At 51.8% G+C, this 23,192-nt stretch overlaps 1 protein-coding gene across 1 annotated transcript in view; it reads right to left on the reverse strand.

The window, feature by feature from the left end:
- The window catches only part of LOC122390154 (AT-rich interactive domain-containing protein 3C-like), a 29,911-nt gene extending 12,187 nt beyond the window's left edge, over nucleotides 1–17,724 (reverse strand). The window contains exons 1-5 of the mRNA XM_043382836.1: nucleotides 17,511–17,724; nucleotides 13,762–13,875; nucleotides 9,224–9,391; nucleotides 8,467–8,787; nucleotides 3,220–3,292 (exon numbers count right to left, since the gene is read on the reverse strand). Coding sequence (XP_043238771.1) covers nucleotides 3,220–3,292; nucleotides 8,467–8,787; nucleotides 9,224–9,391; nucleotides 13,762–13,875; nucleotides 17,511–17,579 — 745 coding nt within the window. The 5' untranslated portion in view covers nucleotides 17,580–17,724. The remainder of the gene's footprint in view (nucleotides 1–3,219; nucleotides 3,293–8,466; nucleotides 8,788–9,223; nucleotides 9,392–13,761; nucleotides 13,876–17,510) is intronic.
- Nucleotides 17,725–23,192: the final 5,468 nt, after the last annotated feature.

Raw genomic sequence — 23,192 nt, forward strand, 5'->3', positions numbered from 1 at the left:
CTGACAATGAGGCCATAGCATAGCTTTGGTTAAGGATGACCCTTTACTTTAAGTCGTGGGACGAAAATCTCAGTCAATTTTACTGGCAGCTTTCCACTAATTCATCAATTAGGCTAGACTGTTTCAGTCTCCGTAAAGCGTAGACTGGCCTATAAAATCCTACTTCTCTGCCACACGACTCCGCTTTTGTTCATCAGCGCGGGGTGGACAAAGTCAAACGACATGTTTTTGTGTTGTCTGCTCCCCGAACGCGCGCGGGCAGGGCGCACTATGGTTTTATGGAGCTCGTCACTTATCGAGCCCTGCCGTGACCCGTTCGTCACAGGAGGGCCGTTCGAAGACGGATAACTCTGATGGTCGTCAGAGACAGAGACAAAGGCGACCACCGGGAGCGGTACCGAGAGCGTGACGTCATCATGAGAGGGAAGAGAAAGAGAGAGAGAGAGAGAGAGAGAGAGAGAGAGAGAGAGAGAGAAGAGAGAGAGAGAGAGTGCAAAGGGATGTGCTATCGACCCTAGAGGGTGCGTGAACTTCTGTCCTGTCAATATATCAAATTATTTTGTTATAAAAGCATCCTTGTTACTTTAAAAGCGGGTCGGGTCATGTGGAAAAAATTCGACTGTTTATCGCTGATGGAGCATAGCACACACAATAGTTCGAGACACCCAGTATACGAAGAGGCAGCATAGAATACACCTGTGAACGTAGCATGTGAAATGTGATGAACAATACGATTTCCACCAAACAATCTAGACACGTAATCACAAAGATTAGGACAAGTGGGTGTCCGGAAATAATAGATTTGGAAGAAGCACAAACAAAAGGATCAGCTGGGAAGACTCGAGCTGATGTCCTCAGCTGACTGCTTTTGAAAACCTGAAGTATATCGTATTACTCAATCGAGTATCACAGTTGTTTTGATAAGACTGTAGGCCGTTGGGAGACAGCCGTTATCTGTCATCGTCCAAAATGTGTCCAAAACGATAAGACGACCGTGTTTCATACTATGATACAAAGTAAGATTCCATATAACTAGAAATAATATCCTTTGATACGCTATCCTCAGCTCAGAGTGCCAGAGTCCAACAGTCTAAGTACTGCTGACATTGGTGACATGGGCGTTAATTTCCGTGTCACCCGATGGCCCCTCTGGCACTCGTTCGTCACCCCACCTCTCCGACGCGTTGTCCGACTTCGGACAGGCCACTCAGCGGCAGCTGCGTCGGCCTCGATGCGGGGGCGCGCTCCCCACATTGTTTTCGTCGACTTGGACATTTCGACGCTGGCCGGCGTCGCCTCCGACGCTCTGAGAGGGGAGGGGAAGGGCCACCTGGTCCGCTCAGAGTGGAACTGGGCCGACTGATGAGGTGGGGTGAGGGGAAAGAACTCCACCATCGCGCCGCCGTGTCGGAGCCGACGTCTGGCGTCCAGTGACTGCCGATCGAGTCCATAGCGTCCCCTCCGATCTCGGGCAGAGCCCGGGCACCGGCCGGACCGGATGAACTCGATCCCTCGCCCCGTCGGCCGGCCGGCCACCGCCAGCTGCCGGTCGTCGCTCCAGACGACCGTCGTCTCCCCTCCCTCCCTCTCTCCGACGGTGCCGACACCCTCGCCACCCGGTGCGACCCGCGCCCTGCCTCTTCCGGTCGGTGTTTGTTTATTGCGCCCGACACCCGAGCGACGATAAGCGCGAGATTATACATGAGGCGCGACTGACGCGGCCCGCGGCCGACCTACTCGCCATTGTACCGACTTTGTGAAGCCAGCGATTGGTTATGGGTGCGTTCGGAGAGCGCGAAATATTCCCCGTCATCGTGAAAATTCCCCGTGTTGCGTTCGGAGAGGGACATTCTATACCGCCAATTTCAAGGATCGCCGCTACTGCGCCAAGTTGAGTTCGTGGGATTTTGTTTGGGTTATTTGGGTTATTTGGTTATTTGGAACGCTACATCTATGGCAAGATGTAATAAGAATGAAGCTCTTGAAGAAAGAACAACTAAGAAAATTCACAATTATTTTCAAGAAGTTCCATCTGTACTGTGCCCCGCCCCCCCCCCCCAAACACACACAACACAAGACTTCAAATTATCGTTTTCATTGCTTCAGAGGACAATCAAACAACTGAGTAAGCATTATCAATTGTTGGATTTGCAATAAAACTGATCAGGGTGGAAACAAACGCAAGAAATATCCATTTATATTCAATAATATACTCACTCGAGCATACCGATGGGCGCCGCCATCTTGACGGGAACGACGCGTGAGATGCTTTTTAGATTCCGCGCTTTCCGCGTCCGTTCCGCGGAACTTTCCCCGGGAATCGCTCTCCGAACGGCACATTCGGCGGAAATTTCATGCCGGCGTGGAATATTCCCCGGGAATCTGCCTCTCCGAACGCACCCTATGTCTTACCATCTCCGCATGGCACGAAAGTAGAAAACCTGTGCGAGCCGCTGGGTTACAGTGGGTCACACACTAGTCTCTAGCGTCAAAAGATTGTTAGGCGCGCTGACGCGAACTCTGTGTGGTGGCAACCCTTCCCACTGGCCGTGACAGTTTCATACGGTTCGTCTCGACACCCGTCGGAACAGCTGAAGGATGCAGCAACTTGGACATGGTCCGGGAGCGCACGACTGATGGATCACTGCCGACTGCCGGCAGCTGACCCCGTGACTTTGTGGATAACCATTTACATAAACAGTGGTTACTGGTTACCGTAGAGAAGCTTTCAGACTGAAATATTCTCAAGGAAGTGATAATTATTGACCTATTGCTTCCAAGTTCCAACAAACATTTTTTTTTTTTGAATATCAGGAACGAGAATATAATCCAACTTTGCCGGCAGAACTACAATTGCAAGAAAATTCTTATTTTCATCTTGTATAAAGCTACTTAATTTTCCAAATGTTGTACATATCAAGTTGTCGTATAGTGTAAAGGGTCAGAGACGCTTTAACGTTTCTGGCACGGTGGGTGATTAAGAGAGGGTATCACCACTAATGATTCCGTCCCTTCCGGCGCGGGCCAAAGCACACATCTGGTGAGACAGTGACGCTGTGTTTGACTAGTCCCAAATCTGAGGCACGGTCTCTCCTCGACCAGTAGGTTGCTGTTGGTGGGGCCTCATGGTGTGAGAAATGAGGGAGTCACCCGACGAAATCTGGTATCCTTTGACGATGCACAGTCACATCTGACGCTGGTGTTTCTGTGTTAACTCACCTCTCTCCTGCATGAACCGGAACAAGTCGTCCAGAAACTCCTTCCGCTTCGGATTTTCGTCGATTTCGTAAAGCTGGAATGAAAGCGAGAAAACGTTATCATTCGGTCGTCCCCTAGTATTTCCTGACATCATTCATTTCACCCTATATTGACGTTCTGTTCTCCCAGATTAGACGATGCTGCCTGCCCATGCGCCGTGTCCATCCCGTGGTTCGAGTTGATATGCATCCATCATCCATAGGCCGCTGGCCGCCGCTTTCCGTAATGGCCACCAGTGATGGATCCCAAGTGGATAATTACAGAATGCAGCCACCATTCGTCAGTGGTCGGCGCTCAATACTGGGCGGGTAGCGATGGGATGGGTGAGGGGGCAGCGGCCGTGCTCCCGCCTCTCTCCTCTGAGAGTGTTGTGCTCTGGTCCCATGTGTCGTCCCGTGTCCCGTCCCGTGTCCCGTCCCGTGTCCCGTCTCAGTCTCCCGTCCCCGTCTCCTGTCCCGTTCAACGTCTCCGTCCCGTGTCCTATTCCTTCATTCCAACAGCCCATCCCCTTCACCCTGTGTCCCATCCTCTCCACCCGGTATCCCGTCCCGTCTCGTATTATGTGTCCCATTCCCTCCATCCAGCGTCCCGTCCCGTCCCTCGCCCTCATCCCATCCCGTCCCTCGCACTCGTCCCACATCCCTTCCTGTCCCGCCGAGCTGCCCTGGCCTGTGAATGCCGCACCCACCGGGCAGGGCGCGCACACCGGTGACAGATTGGACCGGTAAGACAAATAAACAGGTCCGTGGGTAATCGTACCCCGTTGGACGGACGTGTTTGGGAGGCGATTCTCAGCCGCCCCGGACCCAGTACCCTGGGAGCGGGCGGAGGGAAGATTGAGCGGTTGGTGTTCGGTTGCAGTTTGGCGGGCCTGGACGATAGGAAGCGGATTCATGGAGCTTGGCTGCATGGCTTAGTGGAAAACATTGGATGGCTGTTGATTGGTTAGAATGAAGCAATGGCGATGATCAATGGTACTGACCATTTTTTTTTTCCGAGAAGTTTTTGTAAAATCTTGCTAACGTAGGTATGCATGCTGGCCGCATAACTATGTGGTGAAGTGAAATACCGATGGTTTGCGACTGGGTACTGCTTTAATTTGAGTCCAGAAATAAACGGTAACTCACGGAAAGCTGTAGCCTAGACTGGGTCACATTTTTATAATGGCTGCAATATAGAGACTTCAGCTACTCACAAGAAGCTAGCTAATAACGGCTCCAATCGGGAGACTACAACGAGGCATATGACGCTAACCAGACAATCAGTTTTTATGGAACCCAAAATATGAACAAAGCACTACGTGAGCTATGTTGAAAAAATTGTTAAAACAAACCAATAAAATTAAGAAATTCTCATTTGTAAGTTTTTGGCTATGCTGTGCACACTTCTAAAATACTAAGGCATTACAAAGCAAGCTCAAACGCATATGCCATTCATATGCCATTCATAGAATTTCTTATTAAAACCTAATCCAATCTGTAATAATATTTTCGCAACCTATCCTGCACACTCATTTCGCGGTCGCACTAGTATTCCCTTGCCCTCTTCTCTCGTGATATCCGGCCGGCAGCGGTGTCAATGTGAAACAGCGAGGAGGACATTCGGATGAGTGGGAAAGGTAAGACGAGAGGAAGGGACCGTGTGTAAACTGCACACCACCGTCCCTCTGGCACTGAGTTTGTCCAGTCCGACCCACCACCCGCCCAACCGTCGTAAGTAGCCCCGCCGCCGGCCGCGCACCGTTTGATTTGAGGGTGTTGTTCGCCCACCGACCGTCCAGCGTCCACTTGACTGCAGTCACCTGAATATCTGATGGCTGCTCGGGCAGCCGGCCGGCGCGCGGACGTGAGGATTTTGTTGTGGCTCTGGGTGGGCGCCGGGATCCGTTCTCGGCTCACAGACCTCCCGAGTCGAGACGCCGGCGGGACAATTAATTCCCATTGTGCGGACAAGGCCGTGTCGCGGGGTGTTTGCCCGGAGGACGGCACACTCTGGTCCGCGGCGCGGCAGAGAATGTCCCCGCCGGCCGACTGACTCCGAGCCCGGGCTCCCGAGGAGAAACAATGGGTCGTACCGGCGCGCCGGCCGGCCCACGAAAACAAAGCCAGAGATCGGGGATTTGGGCGTCGGCCGTGGGCGATGCAGGTCATAGCGCACACGGCGCCGCGGCCATGCCATTACCGATGGAACGGTGCGTGTCGCGCCCGTCGAAACCTGTGAGAATGGTCCGAGCGTCGATCTTTATGACCTATAAATTAGTGGTCCCTTACTCCCGGCGGCAATCACGAATCTTAATCAGGTCTGCGTATGATAATTCGTTGGGCGTGGAACACGGTCCAACCGCCATTCATCGCACAGGGACTGGGAAAACACGCCTCAAACCACCCCAGAACAGGAACACGGAGAGAGCGTGAGAGGAAAAGGCGGAAGGAGAGGAACAAGAAGAAGAGCAGAGGAGTGGAAAGGATCGGTGACCCATTCGACGACGAGAGAAGTGGTGAAAAGAGACGCAAAGGCAAGCCTGAGTGATTTAATACATTTAGATCTCAATAGAAAAACAATATACTGAGTGATGAGTAAGTACCAAAGTTAGCGTTTTGCTGTAAGCCTTTTAAAGACACCGACCAATGAACACATTCAGCTCAGTCGCCGGTGTGTGGTCCCTCCCGCTCTAGCTCTCCCGGTCGTCTCTCAGAGATAAGGCGGTTCACGTCTCTCCATCGCCCGGCCGCCGCCGATCGCTCGTCCGCCCCGACTGGGAATGTTTCCGTCTGACAAAGGCGGTGTTCAGGCGGCCATGGCGGCGCAGCGCGCCAGTAAATGTCGACGGATTCATCACCCACTATTCCTGGCGGGCGCGCGCGTCCGCCGCCGGCACCGGCGCTCCCCGATCTTGGCACAACAATGCTGTAGTATCGGCGTATTTTTGGCACGCTCGAGCGCCACCGCTCCGCAGAAATTCTCAGTTCCGGCGACATGAGCACGAGCGACCAGGAGCACACCTTATCGGGGCAGTCTCACAAGATGCTTATTGCTTTGGAGCTCGGACGTTTGATCAAAATATATCAGTGATTATTGATGAATATTGAAGGACTATTGAAATATGATTTCCAAAAATACTTAATTTTCAAATGTCAGCAACTAGGCTCTGTAGACCAATGCAGCGTTTATTTGCTTTCGCTCGTGTTTCGCTTAGATAAAGGTAGGGGGAAACAGCTATCGTCATCTTCATCGTACTCGTATATAGCCGAGATCTAGCAAGTGTCGCTAATCTCAACCTACCCCACGCAGCTCGCCGCTCATAACCACTTATTTTCTGCGCCCATCCATCATTTATCGCCGTCTGACTGCAGGCCCGCGCCAGCTATCATTTAATCACGACTGATCGGCAAAGGCCGTCGTCGATCTGGTCTAAACTAGCGATAACAAGGAACGACAGCCGATTGTGATTAATCCTTGTCCGGGACACGCGCCGTCTCCGCCAGGGCGTAGTCGCACCCTCCTGGCTCCCCTGTTCCTTGTCGTGATCTCTCGACCCCCAACGATTGTCGTGTTGCGCCCCTAGTCCCGGGTGCTGGAGTTAATTTTAAATCGCCCATCATATACGGCTGGACTTCCATCAAAATAAAATATTTAATTTTGTCGCGCTCTGTGATTTCAACAAGAGGGAAGTCGAATGGTGTGATTAATTCAAAAAGGACTACAACTTCAAAGAAAATACATCGTGGTTCTAAGTCCCCGAGGAGAGTACATTGGCGCACTTACCCGACCAGGCTCTCCTCAAAACATCTGTGCAGGTCGCTGGCGGCCGATTGTTTTGATAACCACTACGTAAATCAGCCCACATACCTTCATCTGCCTGCTCCGGTTACAACGAAGAGCAACGACGATAAAACCTCCTTCAAAACGAGCAGAAAAACGCGTCGATAACACATGTTGGCCGGGTTGATATCAAACGCTGCGCAGGCGTGCGCCAGTTTTTGCTAGCGTTAACCGCGTTTGCCAGACTCTGAACACATGTGACGCGTCGCCGAGGGCCGCTGGTGGCCATTCTGGAGCTCCGGTAAAAACATAATTGATGGCGATTTTATTTCCGGACCATATGCGTCGGATTCGACGCTGACGCTGCCAGATGGGCGGGTGGCGCGGCACGCCAGTGTCGGGTTCCTGTATCAACACAGAGCGCGCACTGTCCGCGCCACAAAGAGCCCCATTATGAGCCGCACCAGGAGGCGACAGAGGTGGTGTCCCCTCTTCTGCCGGCGAAAATTAACCCAACGCTGCTGGTTAACACGATCCGCGCAAATAATTCACCTTTGATTGAAACCAGCCGGCAGCCGCCTAGCTTTTTCGAGGGTGGTTGTTTCTCCCCAAAATACCACGAATGAACGTCCTTTTGTTTCACTTTATTTTACTTTTTTTTTTGCTTTTTAGATCTAATAACGAGCTGTAAAGAAAGTGCGACATGAACTTCCGGGCCCATTTCATTTTCATCCCTGTTCAGCGCGTTAAGATGAAAACAAAATACCTTCGTACGCAAAAGTAATGTTGTTGACCTTTATTCTTATATGCACCAATGGATAACAGATTCCAAGAAAGCGTATAACCCAAAATTCAAATGTAGTTAATACCGTATCTGACTGTCCCGCACAGGTAACGGACAATGCTCACAGCAAAACACATTTCCCACTGACCTGATCCCTTGTGCGATTAAACCAATCAACTTACGGTCCTTTTGTGTTACTGTGTCCCTTTGATCCCCCGACCAGTCACCCATCGTCACTCGCTTGGTAAGGACAGAAAAAAAACGTTCTTACGTGCCATACTCCAGAAAACATCTAATACCAGATATGGCAGCCATCTGGCAGCGCGGCGCTTCCGGCACGGCGGCGGCATCGATGGAGCGCAGGGTAATGGCGCACCGAGGACAGTTTCCCGGTACCTGCTGTCTGCCGCGGAGGCAATGGGACCGTGGCGCCAGCGCAATTGCATGTGTCTCCCGGCGGCTGACCACAATAGCCGGCTAACGCGTCCGCCGGTGGGAGTCGGGGAGGGGAGGGGCGCTGCAGGTGAAGTGCTCGTGTCGTGATTGCAGGTGTGTGTGGTCGGCGCTGAGCGCCCGACAACCAGCCGCCTTTGTCGGCGAATTCATCAAACCAATCATTTCGCCACTGTTCGATCGCGACAAAGAGGCCGCCAGCGACTGACCTGCTTGAATTGCTCCTCGAAGTTCCAGGAGGCGTGGTTTCCGGCCGGCTGGCGAGGCGAGTGGCCCGACGAGCTGGTCGGCGGGCTGGCCGCCTCGCGGGCCGGCGGCGACGCGCTGCTGGCACGGCCGGCAGCGCCGCCGTAGCCAGCCAGACCGCCGAGGCCGGGCAGCGGCACCAGCGACGGCGGGTTGCTGGCCATGGAGGCGGCCAGCAGCGACTGCGGCGACAGACGGTGGCGCGGCAGCGACGACGGGTCGACCGACGCTCGAGACATCATGCCATCTTGGAGCCGGTAGTCGGCCGCCTCCTCTCCACTCGACTAAAGAAGAACAAAATCCGGTTACTTGACCGGGCTGGGTGGTCGACACCGTCCAAAGCATTGCTACTCACTTTTTAACGTTACAATGATTGTTATCATACACAAGAAAAACTATTGAATTTTACATTGACTTCCCACAACGACTCACGGAAATCAATGAAGATCCCCAGTAGCGGCGGAACACCTTCAATTACGGGGGGGGGGGGGCACTGCCGACTTTTGGTCCCATTCTTTCCATGCAACGCTCATAGAGCTAAGGTTAAAATGCCAAAATCAAAGGGGGGCACGGTGCCCCGGTGCCCTCCCCGTTCCGCCGCCCATGAAGATCCCCCTCCCCCCCCCGGTGCTCAACCCTCACCGCCTTCCTCCTATGCTCCTCCCTCCTCCCTCCTGTCTTCTATGTTCTGTGTCCCTCTTATCCTCTCCTTTCACTCACCTGGCGGTGTCGGCCGTTCGTCACGTCCTCCACCTGCTGCTTCAGCTTGTCCAGGACACTCTGCGTGGGTGCCGGCGAGCGGTTGTCGCCCACCTCGACATCAGCCTCGGACTCAGGACGGGGTGACGGGCCGCGAGATGCTCCGGATCCGGCGTCGGAGGTCGCTCCCTGTGGAAGGAAAAGAAAGAAGCGTCTCAGGTAAAAGGGAAGCAGGCGAACGTCTCAGCTCGTGACAGCAAGATTCCTTCAGCAGGAACATCTCAGTAGCGAAGTCTAGCTGCAATGACTCAGAAGCAACGCCTCTGTACCCGTGTCAGCAGCAACGTCTCGACAGGAAAATACGCCTGCAGCTTTTGTTTTGCAAGAGTATGGAAGCCACAACGGCAACACAACTATAGCATGACCTTAGTGAGAAGGAACAGTCAGAGCTCTCCCAGACTTTCGTTATCAAATCAGCGGGGAACTGCTCAATACCCAATACCCATGTGCGCTTGCGCAAATACACGAGATTGACAGGAGCGTGCCCCGGAAGTTTCGAATGTTTCGAATGCTTTCTCTCTTGGGACGCGTTCCCAGTAGCTCGGTTATGTATGCGGCCGTGTCAGTTTTCGATAGGCCGTGGGCGGTGACGCCTGCTCCGCTGAATCGTCAGGACTTTGAGTGACGGGCCTCGGCGGGAGGCAGACTGGCGCAGTCGGGGGCGAATCCGGCGCCGGATTATCGAAAGTCAGTGGACGGACACCGCCCACACCTGCACTGGAGCAGCTTGGGGGCCTTCAAATGTAGGAACTAGGAGGAGGATGCAGCACAGAAATAGCAGAAGACCGGGAAGATCGCAAAGAAAGGGTAGAGTATGCACCTTTGAAATACAAGTGTTTTGCGATTTTACTGCATCTTTCCAGTTCTCGACTATCTCTCATGCATTGTTTCCAAGAATAATTAATTAAGTCAACCAATCACTGAAACAAACATCGTCAGCACTTTGTGCCGCTCATCTCAGTGTCGTCAGCGGCATCACGCACCACGCAGCGACGTGCATAATTGACGTCGGCAGCAACCAGCGTGGGTCCGCGGCCGCCGGGGTCACAGCAGCGGGGGATGACCGCTCAGGTCGGCGTCAATCAGCCTCTGATCGACTGAGCGGCCGGCATCTGTCACCACCGGCACTGGCTGAATGAAACGCGCCGCTTTCACCGGTTCGCCGCCGAGCGGCCGCTAATCCGGCGGCGCACCTCTGCGCGGCCGACCCGGCGCACAGCGGCGCTCGGCGGCGCGGCGGAGACGCCGGCGACGCGTCGCTCTTCCATTGTTGGCGGATTTCGTCCACTGCTTATCGCGCGGCATCTCGCGCTGCCATCAAACGACGGCGTTGATTGGTCGGTCCTGGTCGTCATAGCAACGGTACTGACCGGGCATAAACAGTTGGAGACTATCCCGCTTTCCGATGTGACTCGTGTTTATTCAATGCGCACACAATATTTCATGTTCGGGCTTTATCTGGTGCATTGTCGCGGCTACTATGGTCTCGACGGGGCGCGTGGAGGGACGCAACCGCCTCCTGGGAGGCTCCGCGGCTCTGAACCCGTTTGTCAAATGCTTTAGTCGAGCCAATAAATTTCCAGTTCAGATCGCTCACTGGGGTCACAAAGACGGACAAACAAAACAAGGAGCGCACACAGCCACAGGATGAAAACGATACACGGGTTAGCCTGCATCGATGTCTTGACTCTTGGCGATCGAAGAGGTTGCCAAGGTGAGTCACGACTCCTCTGAGTCAGCGACTCCGCTGGTGTCTGATACGGCGAAGACGGTACGCGAGGAACCCGTATCGGCGACCGGCCAGGGGTGCGGCGCCAGCGCCCCGCCGCGGCACCGCGCCGCCACCCGCTCATTCCAGAGCGAGCGTGACAAAAGATATGAAAATATTTGAGACGATGGACCAAGTGGCGCATTTATAAGATGGACGGCGCGGGCGCGACCGAGAGAAAAACAGGCCATTTGCATACAGTGAGGATCGATCGAGTCGCTGGCGCGCCGGTCACCGCTGTGTTGTGGTATGCTGTGTGGGGACATGGGACGCGAGGCGCCGAGCGGCGGGACACCAGCCCGGTATGTCACCCCGGGCCCCGGCCCGCGCCGGTCGCTCTGATAGCGAGCCGCTCTCCACAGCGTATCGGACATCTCACCGCCGACTGGTAAACCAGCGGGCACAATAATATTTGCGCCGTCCCCAGATAAGAGAAGTGCGCATTTCTAATCGCATATTCTTGAAATGGTATTCAAATATTATTGTAGGTATCTATGATAGCCTACGAAGGGAAACCATTTGACGGCTATTGCATTTCTACTGCGCTGGTGCACTAACGTGGAACCCGCAACACAATAGCCTACATTTAAGCATTTGGTAAGTTAATCCGAACTCAATAATAAATAATCCTCAAATTAATCCAAATTCTGAAGACATTAAATTTCACAACCTATGTATCGTCTGACGACGAATTTGGGAATTTTCCTTGAGACGCTTCTTCTTGGCAGCCGTGCAGATTGGTGCAAGAAGCTCGGCAGAGTCTCTAGCCAGATCAGCGACCACAGTCTAGCCAGCTCCACATTAACAAGATTTACCTTGGATGTCAGCCATGAGCCCCATCCGGGCTGATCTTGGCTCAGAAACAAGATTAATAGCTCCTGTTGTCAAGGCGCTTCAGATGCGTCACCACGAACAACGCTTGCCCAAAAGTGACTCGTGCGGCCCGATCATCACCGTCTTTTCTTTGACATCTACCTCCCTCCCTCCTCGCCTCCCGAACAACGGAGCGTGCCGCTACCCCACTCCCCCTCCGCCACCGTCTCCCCTTCCCTCCCCACCCCTGGGGCGCGGCGGCCCCACCCCTCGGGCCGGCCGGCCGACGGGGTATTCTTGGCTGGGTGTATTTATATCACGCGATCGGCGCGTGCGCGCCATAATTTGGCGCGCTGGAGCTGCTGGAGCGGCGGCGTCTGAGACGGCGGCTCGCGCCAAATCGGACCCGGCCCGAGCCAGGAATCGGAGTGGGAGTCGGAGTGGGAGTCGGAGTCGGAGTCGGATGTCGAGCAAACGTGAAGTCGAATCTAAGCAGCAGGATATTAATTTATGCCTAAGAAGTGGTGCATTGATTAGGGAGAATCTGGTTACAGCTTTGCTCCTTATTCAAAGCATATGACGTTTCCCGTTTGTGGCCAATATTGTCTCGTGATTGCCTTCACAAGCGCAGCCGAAGAAATTAAGAAAAATTAAGAGCTTATACAGATTATGATATTAAATCAATATTCATTACATCTAATGACACAAAGCACCTCACTATTGAGTAATCATCCGAAAATATATCCAATCCTGCTTTGCGAGCCACCGCAGCCCTCCGACCACCCCCACCCACTCGGCTGTCATGTGACGTTTGATTCGGCCGGTCCGGCCGGCCGGCTGACGGCTGACGGGGGCGGAAAATTGTGTCAGATGACCTGACAGATGGGTCTCCGGCAGCATCCCGGTGACGATAGTGACATTCTGAGCGTGCCGATCGCGGTCAACGGAACTGATGAATGGTAGGTGGGCAGTGCGCCAGGCGGCTCGGAGCAGGAGGCATGGCGATATCACTGAGCCAGTGACAAACACCATCGGGGAGTATAAATACACCCAGATCGGGGGTAGGTTAACGTGGGGTCGTACACCCGGATCGGGGGTAGGGTGGGGTGAGTTCGGGAATCCATTGGGAGATGCTGGTGATATTATTTATTATACGAGTAGACGTAAAAACCAAAAATAAGTTGGTGATTGAGCTCCATATTCTTTGCATGCAAAGAATGCATGCCAGAGACGATTTATCACACTTTAAATAACTCATTTATTTTCAAAATTCGTTCTGATTGTATTCTGCTCAAATATCTAGAAGGTTGTCTAATAACATTTGGCGCACGTTAGTGAAATAATATTGAAAATATGGCACAATTCCCTAAGAATTGTTAGTTCTCCAAAAAGAGCGGTTATTTTTATCACTATAGGCTCAAATTATGTGTGATTTATTGAGGCGGTGAGGCGTGGACATCTGAATAAGGCCCATGCAAACGAGGCGATAAAAAGTGGATAAATCGCTCCCGGTAGCCACATATTTATATGAAAATCTGGGGCTGATGGCTCTTTCAGACGCTGCTTTGTGGGGTGGGGTGGAGAGGGGATTAAAAGCTATATTCCGACCGTATTCGAGGTGAAGTGAGCTAATCTGAATAGGCAGCTGAGGCCAGCTGGGTTTATTTTGTGAGAGTCGGTTACAACGTTACTAACCAGCCGTAGGACCCAGTGCGCGTCAACTGGTTCTCATTGGCATTGTGTGACAACAATCACAACACAAATGCCCCACAGAGCTGTGGAATTTCAAGGACCTGGGGCGGTCGAAACAGCCCGTATGCAAAACATCCTATAAACACGGGGATGTAAGAGCAATGTTAAAAAGTAGCGCACTGGGCGTGAGCAGATACACCGTTAGTAGTCGCCAATCGGTACATACCTCTTCTTCGGCTGACTGCTGCTGCTGCTGCTGCTGCTGCTGCTGCTGCTGTTGCTGGATAAGCTGACGGTAATGGGCGGCTGCGCCCCAAGCTGGTCCACTGATACTGCTAATCTGAAACAGGGACAGAGGCTAGTTAATAATCCATAAGCAACATGTGTGTAACTCGTCGAGAAACTCGACGTGGTGACTGTTGTTGACAAGTGATGTTCAGGTAAAAGTGATCATGATGGTCGAGTTTTTACATTGGTCCAGGGCCGCGTCCTAACTCAAGGATAGACCTACAATATTAACGTGCTAAGCATTTTTTTTCAATTTTAGTCCATTTTCAGGTGACCATTCCGATACGCGTCTCCACCTCATATCAACACGAGACCATTCCATCTACCTGAAACTGTGCCTCCCACCTGTCCCATCACAAAGCCGGCCTCCCGCTCTCCCGAAACGTCACCATCGGCAGCGTCCGTGATACGCGGCATTTCCCTATAAGACACAGCCTAATGGCCGGGTCGCCGGCGCCCAGTCCTCCCGGCTGACAATTGAATGGCCACTGGGCAGATTTATGCGCTACAGACCGTAATCACTCGCTATCAATCGACGGCCCCGACCGGGGTCACTCCAATAATGGCCAGCGTGGCCGGCACTCCCGCAAGGAGAGAGAGAGAAAATTGGATAAGGACCGACGCCCGACGCTGAATTAGATGTGAAGACAAACGGCACAACTGTCCTCCTCTCGCTCGCTCTCCGGTGCGCGCGGTCGTCCTCTGCGCCCCGTTAATGTCGCCAAGAAAATGGCCAGGCCTTGAGACTGGGAGCTGTGGAATTTATACCTGGATGGAGGTGGACACCTGGGATTTCTCAGAGAAAAAAGGACAGGGAATTTGAGGCTGAAGAGCGTGACCGGTGCTCTAAGATCGACGGAAAATCTCGCCCGTAGCTAGCCATGTATCTGATGTTTGGCATAGATATCATAATTGTTGACCACTGTTTCAGCTACCGTCTATGACTTGATCTGATCACTCATGCCAGAATAATCCGACATTAATGGAAACTGAAACCCGACTCGGCCGGCAAAACTCAGCGACCTGTGACAAACACTGATCCCGCAGGACCAGCCGAGGGTCGTCCGCACGCCATCTGGCTCTCCTGCTCTCTGCGGCCCTACGTCTGAGTCGCCACCGCCAAAACAAACCGGACAAATCCGCTAACCTGATTAGAGGGCTAGCCGCTGCCGCGACGGCTCCGAACGCGTCCCAGCCACCGGCGCACCACTCATTATGGCTATTTTTCTCCGATTATAAATCAGTCGAGACGCGGGCACCGGCCTACCGCGGAGACGTTTTTAAAGAGAATGCTGGTGGTCGAAAGCTCCGCTTTCCTGCTGGGTAGACTGTTATGGTGAGACGGTCAAGCCGACTCAAATAATTTCCGCAGAATTCATGGATACATTTATTTAACTGTGATTTTTAGTTATGAAATGGTTCAGCTGTTGAAAGAGTCAAAGAAATTACAGGCCAAGTTTTCGAAGCCATTGATTTACATCTTGAAAACAAACAAATGACAATGGCGATAAGAAAAGACGATCATAAGAGCAGAAACTCCTTATATTTGTATATATCAGATGGTCTAAGAATGCCCCCCCCCATATGGACTAAGAATGTCCTCCCTCCCCCAAAAAAGGGCCCTTCACTAAAATGAGCTGACACATTTTACTTCACCCTATTGCATATACGTTTGCCACCTGTGTTCGATCGCTCTTTTCTTGTATCGATCAAGGTCACGGAGAAGGGGTTACGACCCCCATTCTGTGGTTTACCTCCCTCACAGAACAAACACAAACACATATTAACGCACGCACAGATACAAACACAGTCTGACAGTGTGTCATTACGAGCAATACTGCACCGCATCAGTGAGTCTCAATCCCCGCATCAAGCCCGAATTATTGCCGCATCAACCTTCAACCGCACCACAATTGTAGTCTCCCTTTCAGCGATAACAGTACCACGATTGGCTAGCGTTTCGTGTGAACCGGTGATCAACTCAGTCACTGGTAAACCGTATGTGTTGTTTTGGAGCTGTAGTGTAGCCGATTGCGCATGCGATTCCGCTGAATTCGAGTGATCTGAATCGTAGAATCGTGCTCGGCTGAGCAGGAGACCGAAGCGGATAGCGATTGGGTCTGCCAGACAAATATGAGATATGAGAAACCGATGAGACAATGAGATGAGAAGATGAGACGAGACAAATAGGCCAAACTTATATTTTCCTTTAAGGATGAGTTGCTTGGAGACGGCCGACTGCGATTGTGTAAGGAAACATGAAAAGTACAACTTGAGTTTTGAGTACCATGTTTTAAATGAATGTAAAAAAATATCTAGTTGTTTCAAAAGTATTTCATATTCGTAAGAACTACCAAACTTCATCTCGAGAGGACATTCAAGCTGAGCTTAGCCAAATAGCTATCTACCACATTCTCACCAACCGTAGAAACGTCGCGAATAATGACATTATACGGATATCTGTCAGAAGAACCGAACGTATTCAACTACACAGTGGTGCCAATTTTATGCCCACGGATGATTGGTTTGACATTAGCCGCAGCTTCGTATGAAATCATCCGAACCGCGTAGATATCCCTTGGCTACGCTGTATTTAGTGCCTTTATGACACATTATTAATTCGAACTTTCAATTTGATCGTCATAAATCGACATTTGACTGCGCAGCCTGCTTACATAATCCACCCCTCGACCTATCATAACGCCGCAATCGCTCGTGGTATCTCATGCGCAGTTCAGTACCTGCTGCCCTGTGCCCCTTTCTGTGACAGCAGACACCAGCCTGGGCCGGCCCACCGCGCTCTGCGCGTGCGTGCGTGCGTGCGTGCGGGCGGGCGGATTGACCTCTGGACCGGGCCATAAGAGGGTCCTCTCCGCCACCAGTGTTTGTCGGAAGGGTTCATCCCCCGCCCCTTCCCCCCCCCTCCCGCCGGCCTCCGGCTCTCCTGGAGCCAATGTCCGATACGGAGCCGATAGAGGTGGACAGGAGATCATAGAGGTGGACGGGTGGAGTCGGACGGACGGGGTAAGGGTCGTGAATCAGTGGGGGGGGGGGGACAGCAGTGCTGGGACCTCGGGGCAGTGAGAGATGAGGGAATGCGATGTGACCGGAGCAGAGATGTCTGAGATGTGTGGCCCGCCCGAGAAAGCGACTGGAAAGCGAGATATAGAGGGAGAAGGAGAGGGAGAGAGAGAGAGTCGAGAGAGAGAGAAAGAGAGAGAGAGAGAGAGAGAGAGAGAGGGGAAGAGAGAAGGAAAGGGAAAGGGAGAGAGGAAAAGGAGGAAACAGGAAGTGGGCGGTGAGTTGAATGTTATTCCTTCAGTAACTGATAGGTAAAATACATGAAATAAATATCAAGCAACACTTCCATGCTAGTGCTACCATCTAAAAGCATACCCGGATGGTCTCAGCAGCATATCACCTTTTAATCGCGTTATTCATCTGCCCAGCTGCCGCATCACAAAAAGGCGTTTCCCATATTTCACATTCCCTCCCAGCCTGTCATCTCCCCATCACTGCTTCCATCACATGCCACCACCACAGCATCCCCATCCCGCCACCTCTTCCACCCCATCCCACCACCACCACCCTTTTTTCATCCCACTACCCCGCTGACCTCCCCATCCCACCAGGCGGTCACCACCACCCCATCCCATCACCCCTCTGACCCTCCCACTGAGCACTCACCACTGCCGGGTCCATATCAGCTGTCTCCATTCTGCCGATCAGGCTGTCGGTTACCGCACAGCCCAGCATCACATGCGCCGGCTCACGCTTGGTCCGAATCTTGGCGACCTTCTGCGGCGGGCGGTAACGGTGTAACGGCGGCGCTCGCGCGATCAGCTGGCGTGCCTCCCCGATCCTCTCTCGGCGGCGGCCGGTCCGGTACTGAGCGCCACCGCCGCGCCGCTCAATGACGCTCCCAGATAATCAGCCAATCAAGGCGCGATCGGGCCGGCGCGGCCGCGCGGCGACCAATCAGCGGCCGAGCTGCGGCGGATCATTCTTATATCAGGACGATATCAGCTGCGGTGGGGAGCGACGAAGCGGCGCCGGCGCGCAGCACGATATCAGAGCAGCTACAATGGAGGACGACGGGTGAGGCGCGCCGATGCCATTGGTAGAGGAGAGTCGGAGAAGAGGAATACCGATACTGCGCGGGAGCACAGCTCGGATCAATACGGAGGAGCTGTGTGCCCTGCGTCGTGCCGGGAGAGATGGTGCGCAGGGCGGAGGCTGCAAGACAAAACCGGGAGAGCTGTAGCCTGGAGAATCGGAGATGGCTGCCGGTGTGAGAAAGTGTGATTGCTGCGATAACGGAAGCATTTAAAATAGTAATCGATAGGCAGGACAGCAATCGCCTCGGAGGCGTGATGGTGTGATTGTAGCACATCTAAGCAGAGGGTGAGGCATTTTTGCGACCCATAACTCCTACGTCACGAAACGGCATTGAAAACCACTTTCGCAATGCCATTAGCAATGAGTTCACAGATACCTACTCACTGACTGCATAGGTTTTTGCTTAAGTAGGTTTGTATTTCTTATTTCTAAGTCAGGTGAAAGGTCAGTTTACCCCTTTCTAGGGGTAAAAATTTGGTCATCAGAGGTTAACTCTCGCGGGCCCGGGGGTGTTTTCGCTCCACCCCCCCCCCCCCACACACATCTTTAATGAATATTTGTGATTGCTTCAGAGCGCTCAGGGACATGAGCGTGAAACTGTCACTAGTCAGTACCTTTTTCCAATCAATTTGAGCTCTTCTGAAGAATAGAAAATTTGGACCTAGGTCCTAGTCCTCTGTTGACGCCACAGGTTTGATTTTTCTAGACCCCTTCCAAGGCAAATTTCAACGTCACACAGGTAACCTACTATGGACGTCAAACCCCTTGAGACCCCACTTTTTTGCGATAATTTCTAAATGCGTCAACTCTCGTTGACGATATTCTGGCAATGTGTGTTTCAGAACCTGCCGAAACTTTTATTGCTAAGGTATTTTGACGCCAAACAATTATGAAAGGTACTTCTCATTCACTCGTAATGTTAAATTTCACGGAACGAATCTGCTGTTTGGGTAGAGGCTACGCGCTCATGGGGCGGAGCCACGTAATGACGTCAGCGCTAAGCTCCGCCCTAACCCTCCGGCGCTTCTTGCCCGGTGACCGGTCACTCGCGTCTCGCGCTCCATCCAGGCTTGATTGTAGGCGGTAGCTGGTAGCGGTAGCGGGCGCTGGTTGATGACATTAAGAGCAGATGGCGCTGGTGGTGGGGCTCGAGTATGGCCGAACGCAAGCCTCTGCCCGGGCCTGAATTGACCTTAGCATTACGAGTGAATGAGAAGTACCTTTCATAATCGTTTGGCGTCAAAATACCTTAGTAATAAAAGTTTCGGCAGGTTCTGAAACACACATTGCCAGAATATCGTCAACGAGAGTTCACGCATTTAAAAATTATCGCAAAAAAGTGGGGTCTCAAGGGGTTTGACGCCATAGTACGTGACCGTTAACCACGTAAAAATCAAATAGCTGCCAAAAATAAAGTTTTGGAGATAAGGACTAAAGACAATTTCCTAGCACGATGGCGCAGTATATGACCAAGCGGAAAGAATTGGTGACCTGAGGTCAGAGTTCAGGTCAACAACCTCGAGCTGGGTTTTTTTCGCAAGTAACTGCAGCGAAAATGATCCTAGAAGTAAGGCAGTGATATCAATGCATTCGTCTTGTCAAGACTCGCCAAATGACGTTTTTTAAAGGTCAGGTTTTATGTTGACCTCATGTGACCTCGAATGAGCTTTTGTTGACCTTGACACATGATAATCTTACATGATGCATTAGTAGCCGCTGATCACGATTCTGGCATCCATTCTGCTCTTAATGTTCATTGGAGCCCTAGAATGGCAAAAATGGATATTTCAAAGCATTTGGGAATTTGATGCACAGGATGTACGAAACAGTGCAAGCTTTGAGGTCATTTTAGAGCATGACTTTAACCCTGACCTTGAACTTTAAGCACATCATAAAGTTCCTCAGATTCTTCTCTTTTGTTTCACACCGGATTTGACCAGTGTCATGCATCCTGCCGTCCTTTGGAACACTTTGTTTGAGATCACCACATATATGCTAGTTTTTGCCTTTGACGTTGACCGTTGACCTTGAAAATTGATTTTAGGTCAAAGTTTTTGGGTGCTTTAAAATTGTCTTGTAGACATTCCGTTCGGTACCGTTATTGTTTTCATAGCTCCCTTATCTACAGAGTAAGTTTTTTAACCGGATCTTTTTTCTTTACGTTTTTAAATTTTCTCTTACGATCTCTATGGTATCCGGTGGGTGACAGCAGAGCTCCGACCAGAGTCCTCAATAGTCGTTTACATAGCATTTTTGACAAGGTTCTAGCTAATTTATTTTGATATTGTTGCAAATATCCGCCGCGAAAGGTGCTGCAGGATTTTCTCTCGCGACGGACGCATAATTTATTAATTGTAAATCGACGCGACGGAAAAAGGGGGATTTTTGGGGAAGCGAAAAACCAGCTACGTACTAGTTTATGTGTGGTGATCTTGCTGCTATGAGTCTTCGATGTGAAAGCAATAAATGCTAACCTGTTTTTTGTAACAATTGGTGTCAGAAGTGGGGTAAAAAATAACGTAAGTCTGGGAGCTTTAAGTTTAAAAACCACCGATAGACAAAAGTAGGTCAGTAGCGTAAAGTAACGTTGTAGCTGATCATTCCTAGTAACTGACTGAACTAAGTGACTAAGAAACGATGTCTACAAGTGCAGAAAATGTCAGCTCTAGAACCCGATCGAAGAGTCGACGTCGAACCAACAAGTTCAATGATGCCCAAAACTCGGGAAATGCAGTGGTGGTCGATGTTCAGATGGCGGAACAACCGAGTAACGGCGAAGAGGAGACGTCATTAGACGACCTGGATCACTGGAGTGACGCTAGTGGTGAAATTGAAGCAGCTACCATCGAAGGAAACGGAGAAGGAGACCTCATGAACGACTTGTCTGGAGAAACACCGGACGGGACACCGTCTGCGGCGGAGAGTCAGCAGACGCAGGACATGCTGCATACCATAGTCGGATTTATCGCACCGCTCGGCGAGAAAATGGATTTGGTTCGGCAGGAGGTATCGGACATGAAAACAGCCATTAGGAGGGAGTTCCAAAAGGAGATAGAGAAGATGCAGGATCAAATCAAGACTGTGAACGAAAGAATGGATGAATTCGATCGGCTTTTACAGGACCAACCAGCGCAGACTCGTAGAACTGGCGACTTAACAGCTCTCTCCGTTGGAGCGCCACCGTTCGTGCCAATGGAAACACCTGCACCGGTATCGGCTCATGAGCAAGTGAGGTACCCGCAGAAAGTACCCAGGTACGACGGTACTGCCGTCTGGGAAGCATATCTGGCCCAGTTTAACATCTTGGCACAGGGGAACAACTGGTCTAACGAGGAAAAGGCCTTCTTCTTGAGCACCAGTCTGGATGGGAAAGCGTTAACGGTGCTGGCGAACATGGCAGAACCGGATAGAGTGAGCTTCACTAAGCTTGTGGCTGCTCTGGAGGACCGTTTCGGTGCCCGCCATCAGCAGCAGCAGAGTAGAATGCTCCTCAGCACGAAGAAGAGGGACGCTGAGCCACTACAAGAGTTTGTGGAGAGTCTGAAGCGTCGTGTTATGTTGGCCTACCCATACGCCAGCAGCGAGATACAAGACGCCCTGGCACTGCACCACCTCACCACAGCAGTAGATGCACCAGTGCGAGCGGAAATCCTCAGGCAGAAGCCTAAAACGTTGCAGGAGGCGCTGGAGATCGTGGCAACTGAGGAGGCCATCAAAAGTTGCTGCGGCGGCGCCAACAGGACAGCTGCAAACGTACCAGTCCGCGCCATTCGAGAAGACACAACAGTTCTCCCAGAACCAGATACAACAGGAGCTTCCGAGCCAGGCGTTAGCCAGCTTGCAGGTGTAGTAAGTGAAGTAAAGGGAGTCCTGCAACTACTAAGGCAGCATCTTCCTCAAAACGACAGTCGATGTGGTGCTAAGCCATACAGATTCAGCGGATCCTGTTGGTACTGCCAGAAGCAGGGACACATGAAGCGAGACTGCCGTAAATGGCAGTCGGACACGCAAAAGGGAGCACGCCCCGGCCAGTCGGAGCAGGAACACGCGGAAAACTAGTGCAAGCCGAGTTCGGTGGGCGGAGCTCGGCTTCCATTAACGACAAAGCCTTTACTCTGCATTCTGTCAATGGTAGCGAAGATGGATTATTCGTTGACGGGAGAATCGATGGGATACCCGTGCACCTGCTTATTGACAGTGGCGCAGCGGTGTCTGTGATAAGTCCTGAAATTTGTTCAAAGATCACCAGAGCCACAGGTAAAAGCGTGAACCCCACGGAGTGGCAAGTGAGGTCCGCATCTGGTGATAAGCTGACCGTGCAGGGTCAGTTGCAAGTGAAACTGGCGGCTGCGCAGGATGAATGGCCACTCACAGCGCTTGTCGTGAACGTCAAGGAAGATGGAATCCTAGGAATGGATTTTTTGGGCGAGGCCACGATTGACTGTAAGAGGAGGACATTGAGACTGGAAGATAAAACGGTGCCACTCATCGGGAAAACAGCTGCTGACTCTCATAAAATCTGCTACAAACTTTATCTTGATGAAGGGCTGGAGCTACCTAAACACAGTGAGACGTTCGTGACTGCAAAAATCAATTGTGGTGTGAAAATGTCGGGACCAGTGCTGGTAGAACAAAGCACTTCCAAAGAGAAATTCATCATTGAAGACGCTGTGGCAGATCTAACCAGCGATGGAAAAGTGACCATAAAACTGCTCAACTTGCAGGACCTGCCGCTGAAGTTGAAGAGGGGAGCACACGTGGGACAGTGTGAAAGGGTCGCTGATCCCGTGGTTGCAATAAACCTGCTGAAGACGACCAAGAACGGACAGAAGAGACTTCAAAATCACTTGAAAGAACTGATGGACAGAAGTACCGAATTCCTAGTGGAGAGCGAGACAGAGAAGGTGCACAAAGTGCTGCTGAAGTTCCAGCACATCTTCTCGGCCGGACCAAGCGATCTGGGCAGGACTCAGATTGTAAACCACAAAATCGATACCGGCGACGCACGTCCTGTGCGTATCCCTCCTCGGAGAATTCCATTGGCAAAGCAGACAGACGCAGCCCAATGCGTGGAAGAAATGCAAAAGCAGCGAATCATCGTGCCGTCAAACAGTCCGTGGTCAGCCCCCATAATCTTAGTCAAGAAAAAAGATAACACCACCCGTTTCTGCGTAGACTACAGAGGGCTAAATGAGGTGACCAAGAAGGATTCGTTTCCACTTCCAAGGATCGACACTGTGCTGGACTCGT

Source organism: Amphibalanus amphitrite, unplaced genomic scaffold, assembly GCF_019059575.1.
Source record: "Amphibalanus amphitrite isolate SeventyFive unplaced genomic scaffold, NRLGWU_Aamphi_draft 000384F_arrow, whole genome shotgun sequence".
Lineage (NCBI taxonomy): Eukaryota > Metazoa > Arthropoda > Thecostraca > Balanomorpha > Balanidae > Amphibalanus > Amphibalanus amphitrite.